This window comes from Gambusia affinis, linkage group LG19 (assembly GCF_019740435.1).
Source record: "Gambusia affinis linkage group LG19, SWU_Gaff_1.0, whole genome shotgun sequence".
Classification (NCBI taxonomy): Eukaryota; Metazoa; Chordata; class Actinopteri; order Cyprinodontiformes; family Poeciliidae; genus Gambusia; species Gambusia affinis.
The window spans coordinates 5,067,709-5,088,689 of record NC_057886.1 but is presented as its reverse complement, the minus strand read 5'-3'; the positions used below and the strand labels follow the sequence as shown (position 1 = coordinate 5,088,689).

Here is a 20,981-nt window from a genome sequence, read left to right as displayed (position 1 = left end):
TGTTGCAGGATTTATTCGAAGCAGATGTGATTGTGGAGTGCTTGGAGTGGAGAACAAAACTCACTTGTACTGAGCCTGGAAGTGCTCCTGGACGAAGCTGTGCTGGGCCCTGGGCTGCTGGGACGGGATCGGGTCGGGACACGGTGCCTCGTCAGCTCCACCGGGACCCTGCGGCACAAGGGGAGGTCACCGTGAACACAGCGGCGTGTGCGAGTCCTCTCAAAGTTTTGCGACGTAGCTCTTAAAATAATGTCACCTGATAAGTTAGAGAAGCGTTATCCTGACGTGTGAGAAGCAGTTTGAGGTCAAGAAGCTTTTATTTTAGCAATTAATTCACGTTCAGAGGAGACAGAGAGGACTGACCTCACACAACCTTAACACCCACAAACCCTCCTCCGGTCTGTTCTCTTTTATCTGTACACCTACAACAGAGAGGCTGGCCTTAGATGATGATAATAGAAGAGCAGAAAAAAAGCAAACTGATTACTGAAAGACTTGCAAGGTCACCAAACGAGTGTTGGACGGGGTACTGTACACAGAGAGGGACAGACAATAGCCCAGTGATTTCAAGGTTTTCCTCATAACCATGGTAAGAGTAAAGCTTCTATAGAATCTCGCAAAAATAATTTATCACTTTACAACAACAAAATCTCATTCATATCAAGTTTATTTGTAAAGCAGCGAGGCATTTCAAACATTACATTTTGTCAAATAGCAAAATGGTCAAGAAAATCCTATATATTGATCAATGTTCCAGTGATTACGAGTCAAAGGCAGATCCTAAAGGGCGGGGTTTATCCTCGACAGTTTGTTCCAGATTCGTAGTGCGTAGAAGCTGAATGCTGCTTCTCCATGTTTGGTTCTGGTTCTGGGGATGCAGAGCAGAACCAGAACCAAATGACCTGAGAGGTTCTGGAAGGTTGATACAACAGCAACAGATCTTAGTTGTTTTTTGTTTGTTTGTTGTTTTTTTTTGGTGCTAAGCTGTTCAGTGATTTATAAAATAGCAGCGTTTTGGAGTCTATTCTTTGAGCTCCAGGGAGCCAGTGGAGGGACTTTAAAACTGGTGTTATGTGCTCTATCTTCCTGATTTTAGTCAGAATGCCAGCAGCAGCATTCTGGATCAGCTGCAGCTGGAGGATTGATTTTTTTTTTAGGCAGACATGGGAAGATGCTGTTGCAGTAATTGATGTGACTAAAGATAAACGCATTAATGAGTTTCTCTAGATCTTGTTGATACATTCGTCCTCTAATCCTGGAGATGTTCTTCAGGTGACAGAAGGCCGACTTTGTGACTGTCTTTATGTGTCTCTGAATGTTCTAGTCTGAGTCCATCACTACATACAGGTTTTGAGCCTGATCGCTGGTTTTTCTCTGTAATAACTGAAGCTGCGTGCTGATTCTAGATCGTTCCTCTTTACATTCAAAGATAATAACTTCAGTTTTGTTTCTGTTCAGCTGGAGAAAGTTATGCCACATCCACACATTGATCTTAGCATTTATTCAGGGCTTTGATGGGTTCAGAGTCACCTAAAATGTAGAGCTGTATATCATCTGCATAACCTTATTACTTATTATAACTTGAGCTAGAGGGAGCATGTACCTGCGGGTGTTAAATGGGAGGGGGTCCAGAACCAAACCCCCGAGTATGACTTCGATCTGCTCCGAAGAGAAGCAGACCCAATGTCCTTGGGATTATTTGTGACCAATTGTGAAAACATTTATAACCATTTTTACATATATGTTGTTCTGCCACACCACATTTCAATAAAATACATGAAACTTTGTGGTTGTAACCTCAACAATCAACAACAAAAATTGAACTATGAACAGTTTTTGCAAGGATTTGTAGTTTAAAAAAATACTTTTCTCAAGCTGATATCCATATATCTAAGATTAAAACACTGAACACTCCCTGGATGGGAGTGTTCAGTGTTTGCTATTTTCTGCTCTTCTACAGAAAAGCACAAAGCTGGGACCAGTTCCAGAAAGAAGAAAACAAAGTAATGAACTTCAATTAGCTTGAGAATATGGTGGGAGTTAAATTCAGTTTTCTTTTGACAGGGATTTGGATAATTATAGGCTTGAGTTGCACAAGTGCAATCAAGGCAACGTGAAACAGAAACAGCACATCTCAAACCAGAAGTTTACATACCCTGGATAAAAATACACATTTTCTTCCCTCACTATTTGAAGCTAACTGGACAAACTTGTCTTGTTTTGGGTTAGAATTATAAAAAATATTGATACTTACTAAATTCCACAATAATGAGTAGGAATGTCAATCACTGATTTATTAATGTCTTCAGCATCAGAAGTTTACATACAGAATAATTACTGTCTCTTCAAAAGGGCAGTATTATGTAAAATTGCCTTTTTTGAGCTTTACATCATGCTATAATGTTATTCCCTCTTCCAAACACACCTGGAGTGCCGTCTTGACTCTTTCATGCATGTTTGAGCAATCTTGGCAACCATTCAGCTCTCCGAACCGCCTGGTTGGACCTAGCTCCGCCTTTGAGGTGAAGCTCCTCCTCAGAGCTGCAGCTTCAAGCTTCTGAGCTCCCGCCTTACAAGCCAGCCCTCCCCCACTCGGCTCCTTCAGACTAGCCAGCAACACTTAGCATCATACAACCTACTCCTCAGAGGAGCGCGGGTTAAAACTGTTGCTAAAGGGTTTGAAAGAGGAGCCATGTTGTAATGACTTCCTGAAGGCAGAGCTTCAGAAAAATCAGAAGTGTCTAAAGAGACAGAGGCCCAATTTCAAGGCGCAAAATTATGAAATCTAATTTATTTCCAGTCATATTTGATATATGTAGCATTTTTAGGATTTTATTAGGTTGACATAGTTACTTGAAAGCGCCTTCAAGAAATGATGCTGCCCCCTTAAAAGTAGCTTAAAATTCACCCGATTGGGTCGGAATAAACATCGGCTGCTTCACAACGGGCAAAGAGCCGACCTGACCTGGCTGAAAGATTTGCACTCTGTGAGCTTCTCTCTGTTTTGCTCTGTTAATTCCTCTGAACGCCTGGTACTCCCACACTGGCTGCCACCGTTCCCCGCCTGGCACCTCCACCATTGCCTCCACTCTCAAACCAAGCCGAAAGAAAGGGGGGCAGGAGGTGGAGTGGACGGTCTGTATTTGTCCATGATGTGTGTGAAGCGCATACAAAACAAGATGCCTTGCATTTCACATCTAAACGAAGTCTGTTTAAGATTATGCTCGAGACTGAAACCTGACCTCCCTTCTGCATCTGCTTCATCAGGCCCATACAATTCTCCTTTCTTCTTCCTATGAGGGTCAGGGGTTTTTACTTGTTTCATTGTATTTTCCTCCTCCTTTGTAGGGGAACCAAACTGGAACAGCTCAACACAGCTGATCTTAAAGAGACAGTTTGTGTTTTTTTTTTTGGTTTTGTTTTTTACACGGGCTTTGATGGAGTAATTGGTAGCTCTGTATATTAACCGAGAACTGAGGTTGGTTGCTACTGAAGAGCTGAGCTAATTTTGGTCATGCTCCTTCCTTATCTCCTGTTCCATGTATATCCAACTAGAAGATAATCTGCAACTTACTTTTATACTGGTAGCAAATGTCAAGCCCAGACTTGGGAAGAAAAGGTTGATTTTCTTTTCTATAAGCAACAACTAACATTGGAGTCACTCAGTGTAAAGGGTTGATGAACAACTGACTTTAACATTTAAAAAAAAGATTTGTCATTTACAAACTGCTGTGTAATTTTAGATCTAACTTCTTATAAGATTGGTAGACATCTGCTTTGGAAGTGTTTTCGTCTTAAACTCTCCGGTGAGAGCTCATCTTGTTTTGTCTCAGGCTGTTGCATGCTAATGTTCAGATGCTAGCCACGTTTCCACTTCCAGTGTGTGAAAATTTGTCGATATTTCACTAATGTCGGAAATAGAAAATTTTGCAAATGCTGCGTTTGCGTTAAATGAGAAACATAATGAAAATTCACAGGTCAATTAGTTTGTTGATGCGGTAAGCCATCAAAGGACATCATCCTACCACTTCCTGTCATCTTCTTCTTCGTAGTTTCCGCCAGTAGCAAAATCCGGTTGCTGATCACGTGACTATTGTCACACGGAAAAAAGTGTTTCCGTTGTGGTTTTGCGAAATACCTCAAACTAACACAAAAACGTTTGATTCAAAAATTATGCGGGTGATGAAAACGCCATACAACCAAACCTGAAAAATATCAGCAATCCCTTCAAGGTAATGTGAAAAAATAAAAATAAAAAATCAGTGAGAGAAAATCGCAACACTAAATACATCTGGATATTTAATACAAAGCAGCAAAGCTTTCCTCTTCCATGTTTTTCTTCCACTAAGCTGCTAGCGGATTCCACGGCTATCGGCTATCTCTTGCCTCTCAGAGATAACAAAATGGAGGCCGCAGAGTGAAGACCCAGCTGGGCTTATCACCGCTCAGATATTTAAGCCCAGTCCGGCCATGTCAATAGATTGCAAGGTGTCAGCTGCGTGTTAGGAGTGCAGGAACAGTGAGACCCAATGAGAGAGAGAGAGAGAGAGAGAGAGACACAGAGAGAGAGGGATAACTCAAAGGCTCACTGTCATCTGGTGCATGACCACATGACAGTGACCATCTGAATGATCATGTTCAGATACCAGCTTGCCTAGCAAAGCTAGTTAGCGCTGCTGGTTCCAGAAAATGTTTCACAGGTTGTAAAAATGACACCGGCCGGGCCGGGCCGGGCGTCCGTTTCGCTCCTAAACGAAGATGCAATCTTTAAAATTGCTTGTCAGAAAAAATATGCCTGATTAAAATGCAACCAAACTGGCAGGCAACAGAGGAGGAGCGAGGAAAGGGAAAAAAAAAAATATCAAAAGGAGCTATTTTTAGAGAAAGGATGAAAGGAGTGAAGGAAAGGAGGAGAAAAGGAGACGCACAGAGTCTGAAATCTTTTTCTTTTTTTACACATGCTGGGCCTCCCAGTATTTATTCTGCAAACGGAGCTCTCACACTTTCACAGTCGGATATCCATTCTTTGGCAACAATGTGTGGATCCTGACTCCTTTCCCACACCTCTGCCATGTCTTTATTTTATTAATATAAACAAAAAATGGCATCATCTTAATTCTCAGATTAGCAGCACGTCACAGCTTGCCTCACTGCTAAGTTGGTGGTGATTTGTGACAAGTGGGAGCATGTTGGGATGTGCTGTGGTGTCGCCGGGGTTAAGCACAACCCACATAAGGAGGCCTTAGTCCTCGACGCGGCCGTCGCAGGTTCGATTCCCAGCCTGGCGACCTTTGCCGCATGTCTTCCCCCTTCTCTCCTTACCCACTTTCCTGTCAATTAACTATCAAATAAAGGCCACTAGAGCCAATAAAAACTTAAAAAAAAAAAAAAAAAAGTGGGAGCATGTTGGGAGAAAAAGCAAACCAAAAAAAAAAAAAAAAGCAGTTTGGCTAAATTGGAAGTTTCACTGTTGTTAGCAGACGTCATTTGTGCGTCAGATTTACAGAAGTACCAGAAACACAACACAAAGGTTCCGGGTCAGCATTTTTTTAAAAAAAGTGTTTAATTGCCTTAAATGTTTTTGTGGGTTAAATAAATATATGTAATTAATATATTGAAGATAACTCTTATTTTAAAATAAAGAAAATAATCACAGAGTTCATATTTTAACCTTCCCTGGCGTCTTACTTTAAAGCTTAGTAGAATTTATGCAGCTTGCATGAATATCATTACTAAAGCAACCGACTCTGCATTCATTTTTTTAAGATCATTATCAAAGGACTGCCAACGTTTCCAGGTTCAGTGTCCTCGGTAAAACCCAAATACCAGACGAAACAGAATAAAACACCAACATCCATTTAAATCCCTTTACTTGCTCATTTTCATGCCATGAACTTGTAATCACTTGAAAGATGCAAGACGACTGCTAGTTGCTGTCCCAACTGAGGGAACATGCATCTATATTTCATCTATTTTATTTTATCTTTGGGAATATCACGGGCCTTTAAATAGTTTAGTTACACTGGATTTCATTTAGGGGCATCAGATGCAGCAGCATTCATAACTATGTGACGCTTTGTGCAGGTCTGTCACTTAAGATCTCAGTGTTGTACATTGACGTCTTGGGCTGTAACATCAGAAATTGTGAAGAACTTTAAGTGGTGTGAAATAAGAGAGCAAAACAATAAAAACATAGTGACATATTTAGCATATTTAACAGAGGCTTTTCTACCGGGGCACAAACCTGCACAGCAGCTAATCTTTAACACAAGCAAAGCCTGAGAACTGTCTACCGGTGCCTAATCTGTAAGGCTCAGTGCCAGGAGAGCTGCCTGTGCCAGGCCCCGAGGAGCCTGGGAGAAAATTAAAAAACTCACCCTGGCACCTTGGAGTGACGTAATTGATTTCTAGGATGTAGATAAATGACGACGACAGAGAGAGCAGCTGAGCAGTAGCGTAGAGCCCGGATGCTGGCTCAGCACCGTCAGCAGGAGGCCAGAGTTCACGAGGACGGACATTAGGAGTCAAAAGGAAGAGGAAGAGAGAAAAGGCTGTGATGAGTGGTGGTGGGGCAGACTGTTCTGTAGCTCAAAACTGCCTGGTGGAGGAACAGATTCTACCTGGTGGAGGAACAGATTCTGCCTGGAAAGAAAAACCCCCAGCCCAACACACTTAATAGTTTGTTCGATTAAAATGAGTTTCAATTGAGTAGCTAATCCCGTCCGCTTTCGTTCTTCTTTTAGTGCTGTAGTTTGGCGCCATCCAGCATAGGGTGCTGTTGGTCACCTTGAATTGGAGCCAGTTGACACAGAAATAAAGATGGTGGGGCCATACCCGAGGACGGACATGACCGAAAGAACAAGATCATAGATACAAGCGGCCAAAATGGGTTTTCTCCGTAGGGTGTCTGGGCTCTCCCTTAGAGATAGGGTGAGAAGCTCAGTCATCCGGGAGGGACTCAGAGTAGAGCCGCTGCTCCTTCACATTGAGAGGCGCCAGTTGAGGTTGCTCGGGCATCTAGTCAGGATGCCTCCTGGACGCCTCCCTGGTGAGGTGTTCCGGGCACGTCCCACCGGGAGGAGACCCCGGGGAAGACCCAGGACACGCTGGAGGGACTATGTCTCTCAGCTGGCCTGGGAACGCCTTGGGATTCCCCCGGAGGAGCTGGTGGAAGTAGCTGGGGAGAGGGAAGTCTGGGCCTCACTTCTGAAGCTGCTACCCCCACGACGCGACCCCGGATAAGCGGAAGAAGATGGATGGATGGATGGATGGATGGAGCCATACCAGAACGGGAAAGGAAAAAAAGGGGGCAAACAGAGTCCGGTGTGGAATGCAAAATGAACTTTCTTTGCAAATTGCAAGCTCCTTAAGTTTTGACGTCATTCTGTCATTCTGTCAAGCTCCATGACGGGTTTTCGAAGGCGTAATAGAGTCATTGTAGATTTAAAAAAATTGAGTGAATTTTCTGCAAAAGGATAATCTTAGAAAAAATAATTTGACTTTTGAACCTTGCAAATTTCCAAGTTTTTTTTTTCCAGAAAATTCATCTCAAAACTCGAATCAACTTTTCAAACTCCTTTCAAGTTTCCTTTTTTTTTCTAGAAAATTTCCAAGATTTGTTGCAGAAATTTACTCTTCATTATTTGTCCATCTACAGCGATTCATGCAAAGATGACTGATTTGCTACGAAGGTAAAAACAACATGACAGAAAAGCGGTGGTTAGTAAAATGCAAAAAAAAAAACAGCAAGGTAATCGAATTAAAATATTGTGCCAGGGGGAATAAAGTGTTTCACATATCTTTTCATTTTTTTATTTTTCTATTCAGCAACCTATGAGGTTCTTGTTCTGCTATATTTGGTTTATGAACACGTCCAAGTTTAATAATGTGAGAAAACCAACAATTTGCTCTTTATTAATTAATACAGCTGACGGAAAATAATGTTAAAGTGTAATCATGTTTTTTTAAATCCAGTGTTGTCAAAACTTTAGCCCTTCACCTTATGGAAAGGCACTCGAAGCTCTTGACACGAGAAAATTCAATTAATCATTAGACGATCGATAAGATCAATCCACTTCATATTAACTCAATCAATGGCTGTTAATCACCAGGAGATAAATTACGAGTTTTAAGCCAGCGACGGTAAGTCTCAAGATCCTGAACAGATCAACAGACTGATTGTTCGCTTTGTGAAGGTTTTCAATAATTCACCCCCAAACATTTCTGAGTGGAGTGATTCCACAACCTCTCGGAGAAAACGCAGACCTCCCATCGTAAGAGACCACCCTCCTCATCCTGATGGGTTTTTTGGGGGACATAAAAGGAAGCAAACCTTTAAAAAAAAAAAAAGATGTGAATAATTCAGGAGAGCCGTAGAAATGCACAGATGCAGGACAAAAAACCCCCAAACAAAATCACTATGGAGGAGTGATCGAGAACACGCAAACAACAGCACCTCGGTTCCCGCGGCGATTGTTATGAGAGGGTCCGAGAACGATGGGCAGCATCCGGTAAGACACAGCATCAGCACACACGTGTGTGTGTGTGTGTGTGTGTGTTTATTGACAGATGGAGCCAAGAGACCTATTGAGTAAGTGGTGTATTCAGCTGACATACAGAGTGTTGATAAATAATGGACGGTCTCCCTCAGCGTAGCGCGCTTTCATGCGGTTTTCCTCTCTATAAATAGTCCATAAATAATAGTGAAGCTCGAAGCTTTTCTTTCGGACCCCTCGGCCCATTATTGGCCACATTGTTGAGGGGCAACATGCAGAGAGAACACAGGTCGGCGCAAAAAAACTCAAACTGACCTCAGAGTACAGTAGGCCATTGTTAACCATAAAAATGGGAGAACAGTTCAAGTATGTCAACTGTTGACTATAGGATGTGTTTATGATGGTTTTTATGTTTTCACAATGTAAAGCCCTTTGTATCGCTGAAATGTGCTATACAAGTAAGCCTGATTGGTTGGAGGACATTTTGAATTTCCCAAATAGGTAAACCAACCAAACACAAATCAAATGGATTATAAAGACTCTATAAATGAAGCTGTCCTTCAAAATATATTCATCATTAGGCTCAGGCAGGGAAGACAGGAAATACTGCCAATTATGACTTTTATTAAAATATATATATATACACTTACTAATGTGTAATATATTTTTAAAAGTTGGCTTTTCAGTGGTATTAAAGGGCAGCCTCTATCTATCTTAGTTTTGCTCTGGCCTTTTTGCATTTTGTTCGCCGATTAAACACCTCAGTGGTTGTGAATGTGAACCATCACTCAGATGGAAACAGCCCATTGGTGGTTGTACCGTATTTTCCGCACTATAAGGCGCACCTTCAATAAATGGCCTATTTTAAAACTTTTTTCATATGTAAGGCGCACCGCATTATAAGGCGCATAGAAAAGACGCTACAGTAGAGGCTGGGGTTACGTTATGCATCCATTAAAAATACGTTATGGAGCTGCGCTAAAGGGAATGTCAACAAAACAGTCCGATAGGTCAGTCAAACTTTATTAATAGATTACAAACCAGCATTCTGACAACTCCCAAAATGAATAAACAGCTGTTTTGACGGTAACACGTAGAGCAACATTAATATCACATAGTGGAGGGGAACTTTTCCTCGATTCAATAAACACGTAAAAAACAGTCTGATACTGTTATGGTAAGTCAAACGTTAGTGCAATCACAATATAGTAACACTCTAAATAGTGCAAAGCAATAACAATATATCAATAACTCAACGTTGTTCAAAAGTTAAAGTCCATATCCACAATATGACCAACCTTGTTCAGCTGTAAACACACAAAGTAAACATGTAAAGCTCATTTTATTAACTTATTCCTCGTCCACGAATCCCTCAAATTCTTCTTCTTCAGTGTCCAAATTAAACAGTTGGGAAAATGCGTTGTCCAACATGCCGGCTCCGTCTTGTTAAAGTCGTCATTAATCTGGTCAGTGTTGCTGCTGTTGTCTAGCAGTTCAGTGACAATTCCTGCCTTCCTGAAAGCTCAGACCTCAGTTGAGAATGATACATCAGCCCAGGCATTTACAATCCACTGGCAGATAGTGGCGTATGTCGTCCAGCGCTGTCTCCCCGTCTTGGTGAACGTGTGTTCGCCTTCTGTCATCCACTGTTCCCACGCAGTTCTAGCTTTGAGAAAATTGAAGGTTTTTAGGTGTGCCTTATAGTGCGGAAAATACGGTATTTGTTTTTACCCCAAGCTAAGAAAGCTGCATCGGATGATCACCGACACAAGGAAGTTGGAAAAATGGCCAATTGATTGACGTATTGCTAATGAAGACATGCCTAGAGACTAACTCTTAATTCTGACCATCAGCGTGAGCAGAGCTGCAAAATCTTCAATATATTCATTGGGAAGTTTTTATGACAGACCAACACAAAGTTACAGCATAACTATGAGGTGAAAGGAAAATTGCCGGTTTTCAACTGTTTGGTGCAAAAGTAAAAATGTAAAAATCGTGGCATGCATCTGTATCTATCCTGTCAGCTTAACAGTTTTTGTTGGTGAATGTCTCTACCAGACTGGGATATGTAGAAATCTAAGTTTCAGCTCAGTCTTCTTTGCCAAATAAGGCACAGGAACTTTTCATGGGAAGTGGATGTGAGCAGCTTCCAAGTTTTTGCAGCTTTTGCTGATGATGTGGTTCTGTTGACTCCATCAGACCGTGTTCTCCGGCTTTCCCCGGAGTAGTGAAGCGACCAGGATGAAAATCGACACGTCCAAATCTCAGACCATATTCTTGACTAATGGTAGAAGAGTCATTAGTCAAGAATACTAATGACGAAGGTCTAAGGTCTTCCCTGACCTTCTCTGGGTCGGGGAACAGAGGTCCTATCTCAAGTAGAGGGATTTTAGGTATTTCGGGGTTTGGTTTATTAAAAAATAAAACTAAAATAAATACATTTCTGCACTTCGGTTGTTTCACGCCAACTAAAGCAGGCAATGTTTTTTTGTTTTTTTAATCCTTTCCCAATGACTTCTCGCTTTATTCGCTAAAGTTGTTAGCGTGTAGACCGGCACAGACAGGAAGTGGATTCAAACAGACACCTGACCTTCGTCTCCCTATGTGTTCACATACTGGCCATCGCAGGTACTGGTGTATTAAAAAAAAACTATAACAAATAAGTAAACAGCGTTCCACCTGTTGAGGTGCAAGTAAAGCCTGGTGGCCCGCCAGGCTTATAATACACTAGAGGAAACCTTCCATCTGGATTTTATTTCGGGGCATCAGACTGCAACAATTCAGATTTGGTTAGCTGGGAGGATGTGATAACCATTTTTTCCAATTAGGCACTAACTTTGTGTCCAAGTTGAGGCAAGATAGCACAACACAGGAAGCTTTACTTTCCCAAACTGTGATCACACAAGTGAACTGTACAGGAGAGCCGAGAACGTCTCACAGATAAAGGATGCAAACCAAAGCTGCAAGAAATAAATTCAATTAAAATGACAAATGGTGACTGTGGGATTTTCCACATTTTCCTCCTTCACCTTTACCGTTTTATTTATCTATTTATTTTTTTTACTGAGCTCTGAGGTCGTTTGTCTCGGCTGCCAGTCGGTCAAGGCAAGAACGACCCGGTGTTTATTACCTGCTGCAGCGTTTCTCCGCTCGAGTTTTAAAGCGCCGCTGAGTTTTCTCTGGTTCTCACCAGGAAGTGAACAGGATGCTCTAAATAACCTTGAGTATTATTGCGCCTTTGAGTGACATATTTTGGCCGTGAACATGTTTTTTTTTTCCTTTTTTAACTACGGCTCCCTGCGCTGAGGTAGGACTTCTCGTCTCTTCACGCAGCCATTAATCTGCTCAGAAAGAGCCAATCTGCATCTCCTGATCTGGTGGGATTTATTGCCACGACAGTAAGTTATTAAATGCCAGCGATATAATTTTTTTTTTTTGTCTTTTGATGAAAGGCTGCTTTTCTAAATTGGCTGTGAATCGCGCGGCAGGATTGATAATTACAACCTCGGAGTGAGGCCGAATTTAATTCAAGACGGCACATTAAAAACTGGACTCGCCGCTCAAATCATTTCAATCAACAGCTACTTAAATCACTCCAGTCCGCCCCGGTTTCAGCCGATTTAATTGGCACGCTCTCTGGAAAAGCCTCCACTCAGCAAATCCGAATCATTTAAACACTTGGCGTCGGCGCTTTCTGCCAATCAAACCCGGCGGGGTTGTGGGTAATTCCTAAGTGAGGATGGAGGAGATTTTCTGTAGAATCCAAAAAAATTTTATTAGTTTGTTCATTTACCGTAATGGCTGCACCAAATAAGGTGATGTATGTTGTTCTTCAAGAGCGAAGTGAGTTTAAAGAAAAATCTATGAGCTTTTTTTTTTTTTTTTTTAGACGGTGACCTTTAAAGCTAATTTGAGCTGCTGATTTAAATCTGCAGGGTAATTGGAGAGAAACAGACGCTGTTTCAAAGGAAGCAAACAAGAAGCACGCTTCCTTTTATTCTTATTTAAGGGCTGGCCACAATTGTTGCTGTGGCTGATTGCAGTTGTTTGTCCTTGAACTTTAAATTAATCCATGAACCACAACAGAAGCGTTGTGTGTGTGTGTGTGTGTGTGTGTGTGTGTGTAAACGGGTTTGCTCGGTTTAAAGCCTCATTGTGTCCGTGTCGCAGGTTTACAGATTGGCCTCTGGATCTGACTTTACATCACATATGGGTCGAGTTGAGTTTATTTGTTCGACACATTTCAGAAGCGAGGCAGTTCAAAGTGCTTCACATCATAAAGTCACCGACCGCAAAACAAGCAACAAACGTCACATTTTGTCAAATACAGTCATCAAAATCATCAGCACACGTCAAACATGTTGATCAATGTCCAATTTTCTACTCATCAAAGGCGACTCTAAACAAGTGAGTTTTCAGCCTCAATTCAAAGTCTGTCAGTGTTTCGGGAGTTCTGCAGTTTTCTGGAAGTTAGATCCAGATTAGCGGAGCGCAGAAGCTGAATCATCACAAGGGAAAACCATGAACTTCCCTTTCCCAAAAGAGATATATCAACACTACAATAAATCAGGAGTGTTTTCCTCATTATTTCTGCTGTCGTCAGTGAAGTAGCACAGCAAGATTTTAAACCCACTGAGGGATTACTTGTGTAAAAGTTGTCTTGTTCTTTTTTTTTAACACTATGAAGGGATTTTAGAAGCAATTACTAGATGTAAACTTTGTCATCACAGCTCATATCATTCTGCCACCCCTCCGGTGAGAACTGCAGGCTTTAAGCGAGTCGATGCGAATCTGGGTTAAAGGTCGGCGAGCACCTCAAACGCAGAGCGGTCACGTTCAAACCAGAGTCTCAAAAAAAAAAAATAAAGCTTTTCCAACAAGTTGGGTCTGAGCCGCGGGAAGCTGCATCGACGTGGGAGGAAAGAGGTGTCAAAAAAGAAGCAGAGAAGAAAAAAACAAGCCCGAAAGAAAAAAAACAACTTAAAAAAAAAGCTCAACAGAACTACGTCTGAACTGTCGTTCACATCCTTGACGGCAACAGGGAGCAGCGAGGAGGAGCTGCTCTGCTGATACTCACTGCTAGAATAACTGATGAGAATCCAAGTTAGAAACTTTGGTGCAACGTCTGGGTCACTGTCTGGATTTGTTTCTAATTTCGGTGTGAAACTATCCACACACAACACAATTTGGATCGCAGAGGACGCAGGAGGAGGATCTCTGTTGATTCTAGGGTGAGATCTTGATTGCTTTATAGATCCTCTGACCTTCAGAAAACTTTATTGTACACTACAGTTACATAAAGCAAAAACAAAAAGAGAAAAAAAAAAGAAGACATAAGTGGCTTTGAATATTTTCACAAATATTCTATTTTAATATATAACAAAGTCATATTTGGGAGGTTTTATTCATGAATGGAAGTCAAGAGACAGCTTGACATGAAAAAGCTGCAAGAAAGACAGACAGAGCTAACCCAGCTAATACATAGGATGTGGTGACTGCAGAGACTACCATCGGTTTTAGCTTTCAAGATAATGCGGTATAATCTAAAATGTACAAGCGATATATAAAAGACAAAGAGACGCAGTGCTTTGCTACAAGCTGTCCACACTACAATAAATAGATAAGGTCAGAAATGAGTTTTTAAGTAATAGAAAAATGGCGAGAGAGAAGAAAGTAGGTCAGTTATGCTAGCTTGACTATGACTTGATTAGCATGTAGATGTGCTGTGGAATTTGGTGTGCTTCGGCTCAGTTAAAAACAAAAAAGCCGATCCTCACACCAACTCTGACAGATCATCAGTAGCAAGTGTTTAAATTAGCAAATCAACCTTTGCTGTTTTCACATGATCATTTACTAATACTTGCAAAACAAACATCAAGCGTGAAAACGTAATACTCTAATGTTTTGCTCTTCGTATGGGAAATGTTTGCATGTTTTTTGGTGTTGAATCCTTAAACACTAGTAGAGCTGTAGTCAGCCAGTTGCTGTGGCAACAGGTCTGTGTGTAGCGTAGCCGACATAGAGTGAAAAAAATTAATACGAGTGGTATTGAGTTGTTTTTAAAGCTTTCACCCATCATGGCCACTAAAGTCTGTGGTGTTTCTCAAACCTACCAGCTCATATCTCAGGGGTTGAACCTACAATTGAAATCTTAAGGTTAAATATACACAAAAATAATAATTAAAAAAAAAGACATGGAGATTTTTATTCTCACCATCTCAAGTTAAATCAGACTAAACTTCTATTGCTTTAAGTTAAATAGAATTACCAAAGTTATTTCTGTATTTTTTTTTTAATTCCACAATAATGGCAGAAAGAATCTTTTCCTCATTGTTTAAAGAGACAGTAATCATTTTGTAGACTAAACAAACATGACATTTTCTCTATTGTGGCATTTAGCAAACAGCGATAATTTAGGTCATTCCAGCTAACCCTAAACAAGGAAAAAAATTTGGCTTTTTAAATTTTTGTACGTGGCTTTTTGATTTCATCTGTAAGTCCTGGTACTTTTCAGATGCGACAAACCGTGTTAACCTGGTGTCGTATCTACGCCACAACCTCCTCTGCTTCATCTGTCGGCTGAACTCCTTAAATCCTCCTCTTCCTCCTTCTTTGCTCCTCGCCCTCAACTTGCCTCGTAAAAACACAACCGAGTTTTAACGCACTTTGCTGCTCTGCTTTGCTCTGGTGCTACAGCAAATGGGAAGCAACCTCTCTTTTTTTTTTTCTTTTTTCCTCTCGCGTTTTTTTTTTTTCTCTTCCTGTCGTGATGCATAAAATAAGCGCGTGCCAGGCGGCGGCGGTCTCAGGTGCCAGGTAGCAAAAGGCGGACGCCGCTCGCTTTAAGTAATAAAAAGCAATCAGTGCTACTCTGCATCACTTCTTCTAACGCAGGGGTCTCAGACTCGCGGCCCGCGGGCCAACTGCGGCCCTCGAGACGATAGTTTGTGGCCCCCACCTTAATATGAAAGTTTAATGTTAGTGTGGCCCGCGAGCAGTGATGTCAGTAACGCGTTAATTTGTAACGTGTTACTGACGTCGGACCACTTTTTTCAGTAACGAGTAATATGCTATTTCAAATCCAGTAGTCAGACTACAGTTACTTATCAAAATCATTTTTGCGTTACTATCTTCTTTTGTTATTTAATCGTATTTCCTCTACTCGTCTTGTCGAGTGACCGACGTCTCTATGCGACGGAAATGTAAACAATGGAGGGAGATGCGCATTTTGTTGGTGAAAAAACTGGAACTATTTTGAGTTTCTGCCGCCAAGTCCGATTATTATAAGCGGCTTTGGGCTTCATTTTTTAAAGTCGCTTGCCGATTTAATGAGCGGCGGGTTGCGCCTTTTTGGGCTCGTTTTTGAACGTGAAGTTGCTCATTTGGGTTTGGAAATAAGCAGACTCATAATAGCTAAATCCCAGAATTTGTTCGTCATTAAGGTAGTCTTACTCCATCTCTCCCTGTTCATCATTTCTCAGATGATCCGTCCCGCTGTGTCTTTGTTAATGTCAAGTTAATATATTACCTCTGAATGCAAGGCTATGCCCAGAAAACTACAAACATCGAGACTAATTTAAACAGCGCAATAAACATGAAAACAGCCACGAATGAACGTGTCCGTAGTTTCCAATAATTATAATGGCAACTTAATTCTAATTATTAATACTAAGATAAGTGTCACAAATCTGTGCAGCCATCTGAGCTGTGAGCTGCAGGAGGAGATCTGTGCGCAGTGACACCAAACGCAGGGCCGTAACGCAGAACCTGGAGGCCGGAGGGGAGTGGGGGGGAGGGCTTTAAAATCCTTCTTGGAGTTTTCCAGACAACAGTGGACCACACAAATTACTCATGGTTTTTATTTTTCTACAATCTCCTCTTCAGTTCAACCTTATCAGTGGAGACACATTGTTGATGTTACCATTATAAAATAGCTTACAAAAAAGTATTGGCAAAGCTCAATGTGATTTTCACAGGAGGCGGAGTGTTGTCAGCACCTGCTGAAAGTAACTAAAAAGTTACTTTTAGTGTAACTTAGTTACTTTCCAAATCAAGTAGTCAGTAATCTAACTAAGTTACTTTTTCAAGGAGTAATCAGTAGTTCGATTAAAGTTACTTTTTCAAAGTAACTATACCAACACTGCCCGCGAGTTTGATATGATTGGCACTTTTCAGTGTTGTGTGCGGAGCTGAACTAACTTACCAATCACAGTGCTTCAAATGGAGCTCATTGACCCGCAGTGCCTCTCTGAACTCAAAGCCAAGTTCAGGGAGGTGAGTGGAAAAGCAGACAAGCTTGGGCAATTTTTGAGAGAATTGCCACCCAGCTTCCCTGAGCTTTCCCAAATGTTCAAGCGGACCATGTGTCTTTTTGGGAGCACATACTTGTGCGAAAAGCTCTTCTCTACCTTGAACTTCAATAAGTCCAAGTACAGGTCCAGACTTACTGACGAGCATCTTCAAGCTCTACTTAGGGTCTCAACTGCCTCCTCCCTTAAGCCAAATGTGGCTCGGCTATGCGAGAGGAAGCGCTGTTTATAAACAGTTTATAAACTGTTATATTCATAACAGTTTATGTTCAATGTTCCATTCATGTTCAGAAAGTTAAAGGTTAAAGAACTGTTAATACAGCCATTTGAATCTGAAATATTATAATTACATTTATCTAGTCTTCTATAGCTGCTGTGTTATTATATTTTATTTATTTATTACTGATTAATTTTTTTTCTTATGAATTGTTAATTTATTTATTTTTTCATCTTATTTTGTGTTTAAAAAATAAAAATAAAGTCATTTGCTAACATTGGAATGTTTTTGTAAGAGCTTTTCTTGTGGAAAACCCGATGCGGCCCAGCCTCACCCAGACTCTACCTCCATCGGCCCCCAGGGAAATTGAGTTTGAGACCCCTGTTCTAACGCGAGAAATTAAAGCAAGGAACTTTAAACCTGAGCTGCTGCGTCAAAGTTTCAGAGCGACTCGGCTCCGGATATGTGCACAGATACAAACCAACAGCCGCTCCTGCCTACCTCTGCGTAGGCAGAGGAGAGGAGACACTGGCAGCGGCTGACTGGCACGGCTCACACACGGTAGCTGCACAGCTGAAATCGTTTCTGCCGTCTCATTTCAGAAGCGCCTGCAGAAATACATTTATCCATTTCTCTTTGTGAGAACCTCCGGCTGGCACAGACTTCTCCTTATTTCGCTGGTTTTTAAATCTTCTACTTACAGCAAATGAGCAAAAAAAATAATAATAAATTGTTCTGTATCTTGTCATGTTAGCAATCGCAAACTCCTAAATCACTCGCTCAAGATTAACTAGCTTTTAAGTTTTGTGAAATTTGACTGAAATAAGAGTAGTAGTAGTTACTACAAGCATATCAATGTAAAACTGTACTCTAGTTTACTTTAATGCATCAATTTGTGTTTGCAAAATTAAAAACCTAGGATGTGACCAGGGCTGTATTTGAAGAATCAAGGATCCTGGGCTGTAGCCAGTTTTGGTGCCCTATCTGCCACCCCCGGAAAATAAATAAATAAATATCTTTTACTCATGCAAATTACAGAACACTGAAAGGTAGGGCTACAAACAAACTTTTTTTTTTTTTCAATTATGGCAAAATCATTACAACATTTTCAAATAAAGAATTACCTAAATCGTGTTTTTGTTGCTGAGAATAGACTGAATCTTTTTCAGTTTTCTTCAGTTGAGTCCAAAATAAATGAGTAAAGTGGTTGCCATTCTTTCAATAAAGAAAACGTGAACTCGGAATGATTCTGACCATTTAATTTGTTTAATTAAAGTATTTCATGCTTAATCTGTTGTTGATCAGGAATAACATTCTCAATAAAGCTTTGTATTTTAGTAAAAAAAAAAAAAAAAAAAAGAACTTTGACTCATAAGTGCTCTTCAGTTGTCTGCACATCAAATACAAATTGACGGGTGGTTGGTTTTAAACGTCTGGCAGATTTCCTCATGTTGGTCCTGAAAAGATGTACTGCGACTTTAAATGTACAAAAATCCTGCAATACTATAAAGCAAAATGATTAACTATGACATTTTTAACACTTGAAGCACTTTGAATAATAATAATAATAATAATAATAATAATAATAATAATAATAATAATAATAATAATAATAATGGCTGATGAGCGAGGTGCAACGTTTGTAAAACAAGAACAGTACAAAAAAGTTAAACTTGGGGTAAAAAGATCGGAGTCGGTTCAGAATGCCATGGAAAAGTTGGATATGGGTCACAAACAGATGGGGGGAAAAAAAACAAAAAAAACGCGGATTTGGGTCGGATTTTTGTCTGCTGCGTTTACGAAGCCTTAGAGAGAGAAAACAAAACAGATGCTAATCTTAATACAAAAGACAAATCGGAGTTCTTCAACAGAAAAACAGATCTTTTTATTTTTCTTTCTTCACTTCAGGATTAAATACATGCTGTAGAAAACACAAGCTTTCATTAATGATGTCAGGAGGGATTTTATGAACAAGCCAACGTGGATTTTACTTCTTAATTTTTTACATCTAAGCTCAGAGATCAAAACTGCAGAGCTGCCACTTCCAATTTGTTTCCATCTCTTTCGCTGTTTGGACCAGACAGCGTGGATCAGGTCCAGAACCGAGGCAAAGACGCTGAGTTTGTATGCAGAAAAGGCTTTTTTCTAATCACAACTGTTGGATTTTCTTTGCCATTCCAAAAGTTGACGAATATGTTTTTGGTTTTTTTGGTTTTGTTTTTTTTAAAGAGAACATTACTTTCCTCACTGCAATAATGCAAAATAGGGACATTTTGTTAGAACTACAACTGGTTTCCTGGGTGATCTCCTTCTGTAACTGTAGCCCACAACTCCACCATATTTTTGAGAAAATTAAGAATCCGTTCTTTTGTTTCTCACAAATGATATTTAAATCACTATCTAAGACTTAAACAATGAAATATTTTCTGTTTCGACTATGTCTAAGGCGCAAAATTGCATTTCGACAGCTACTTTTTGTGGTTTGTCACCACAAAAAATAGCTGTGTAAGACACAGATCTTAGCCTGACACAATAATTTATAGTACTTTAACAGAAGTGTGTGGTCACTGTGGATTAAAACCATGGAAAGTAATTTAGCAGTGGGGGGAAAAGAAACGCTTCCCCCGTACTGTTCACTGTTGCACACTCATAACGGGCTGAAAAGCGCTTAAAGGTCAGGCTCTTGAATCTCCCCGAACTTAAAAAGGAACTTGTCGCAGTGGCTTGGTTTTATACGACCCTCCAGGAGACAAATTCTGCACGGCAAAAAATGTTCCCTTTACAACCACTGGGCACGTTTTTATTTCAGCTTCGCACCAGCTGAGAATTCAGCCGTGGCTGTAGGCGCCGCACGTCCCGCTTTACCGCCGTCTCCTCACCCACCTCACGAGCAGGTCGTTATCTTTATCGCAGGCCTGGACCAGGTGCCGCTGCCATAACTCACCACCGGCTGGCACCGCCGACCGGCCCGCGTCAGGAGGTTAAAATGAGCGATCGTGACTCTGACGGGGAGTTTTAAAGACGCAGGCAGAGGTTTTCCTCTACTTGCTCGGCCTTTGGCAGGATGGTATGTGTACAACTTGGGTCGGATGTTTTGGGTTTCCTGGTCACAAGCTGTGGTTCCGTTACAAACGCGCGCCAAACTTTGACTATATTCCGCTAATGTAAAAAAAATAAAAAATAAAAACAATGTCGCAATTGTGGCGCTTCCATTAAATCACACGTGAATTAGTTTGTTGGTGAGATAATTCGTCGAAAAACTCGTCACACTTGCAACATTTCACTTGCAAATGATTGTATGAAGAGAGGAGCATGGCATCCTCAGGAATCAAGGAGTAGGAACTCAAACACTCGTTTGAACTCAAGGACTAACCAGACTTCCTGGTACGGTGGTTCGCCCAGAGCGCCACCCAGACTAGGAGCACCACCGCCACACACCAGTGTTAGTCAGTGGTTAAACTGGACCACAGCTGAGCTCCAGCACTTAAGATAATGTTGAATCTATTTTTTTTGTTGTTGTTGTTCTGAATAATTCAGACAATATGTACACTTGTTCTATTGATAGTTTGTTTGAGGTGTTATCTTAATTCCCAAGTTACTCTTAAATGTTGACAGTCAACCTACCAGAAAGTTAAAAGTCATGAAATCCTGTTTGGTGCCAAACTACTTTACCCAACTTCTGAATTTGAAGAAGGTCATGAAGCTTTTTTCAAAAATAAACTCTCCTGTTACTTTAAGCAAACAGAAAGCCTTTTGAAAATCCCACTTAATTTGCAGCAGTCTAATCAAATCACACCTGTACTGTCATACAACACAAAAGCATTCAAATTGATTGACATCATGTCATGTTGTGTTAGTGAAGAGGACCCAAATGCAGAGAGGCTGCGGCGGTAGGTAGATCTGAAGATTTAATGGAAACATAAGAACAAACTACCCCTCCAAAAAAAAAAAAAAAAAAAA

The 20,981-nt window shown here is 40.8% G+C and overlaps 1 protein-coding gene across 4 annotated transcripts in view; it reads right to left on the bottom strand.

Moving 5' to 3' along the window:
* Positions 1-20,981, bottom strand: part of usp43b (ubiquitin specific peptidase 43b) — a 90,774-nt gene that overhangs the window by 46,408 nt on the left and 23,385 nt on the right. For all 4 annotated transcript variants that reach the window (XM_044100525.1, XM_044100523.1, XM_044100524.1 and 1 more), the window contains one exon: positions 65-168. In XM_044100525.1, the coding sequence (XP_043956460.1) occupies positions 65-168 (104 nt within the window). The remainder of the gene's footprint in view (positions 1-64; positions 169-20,981) is intronic.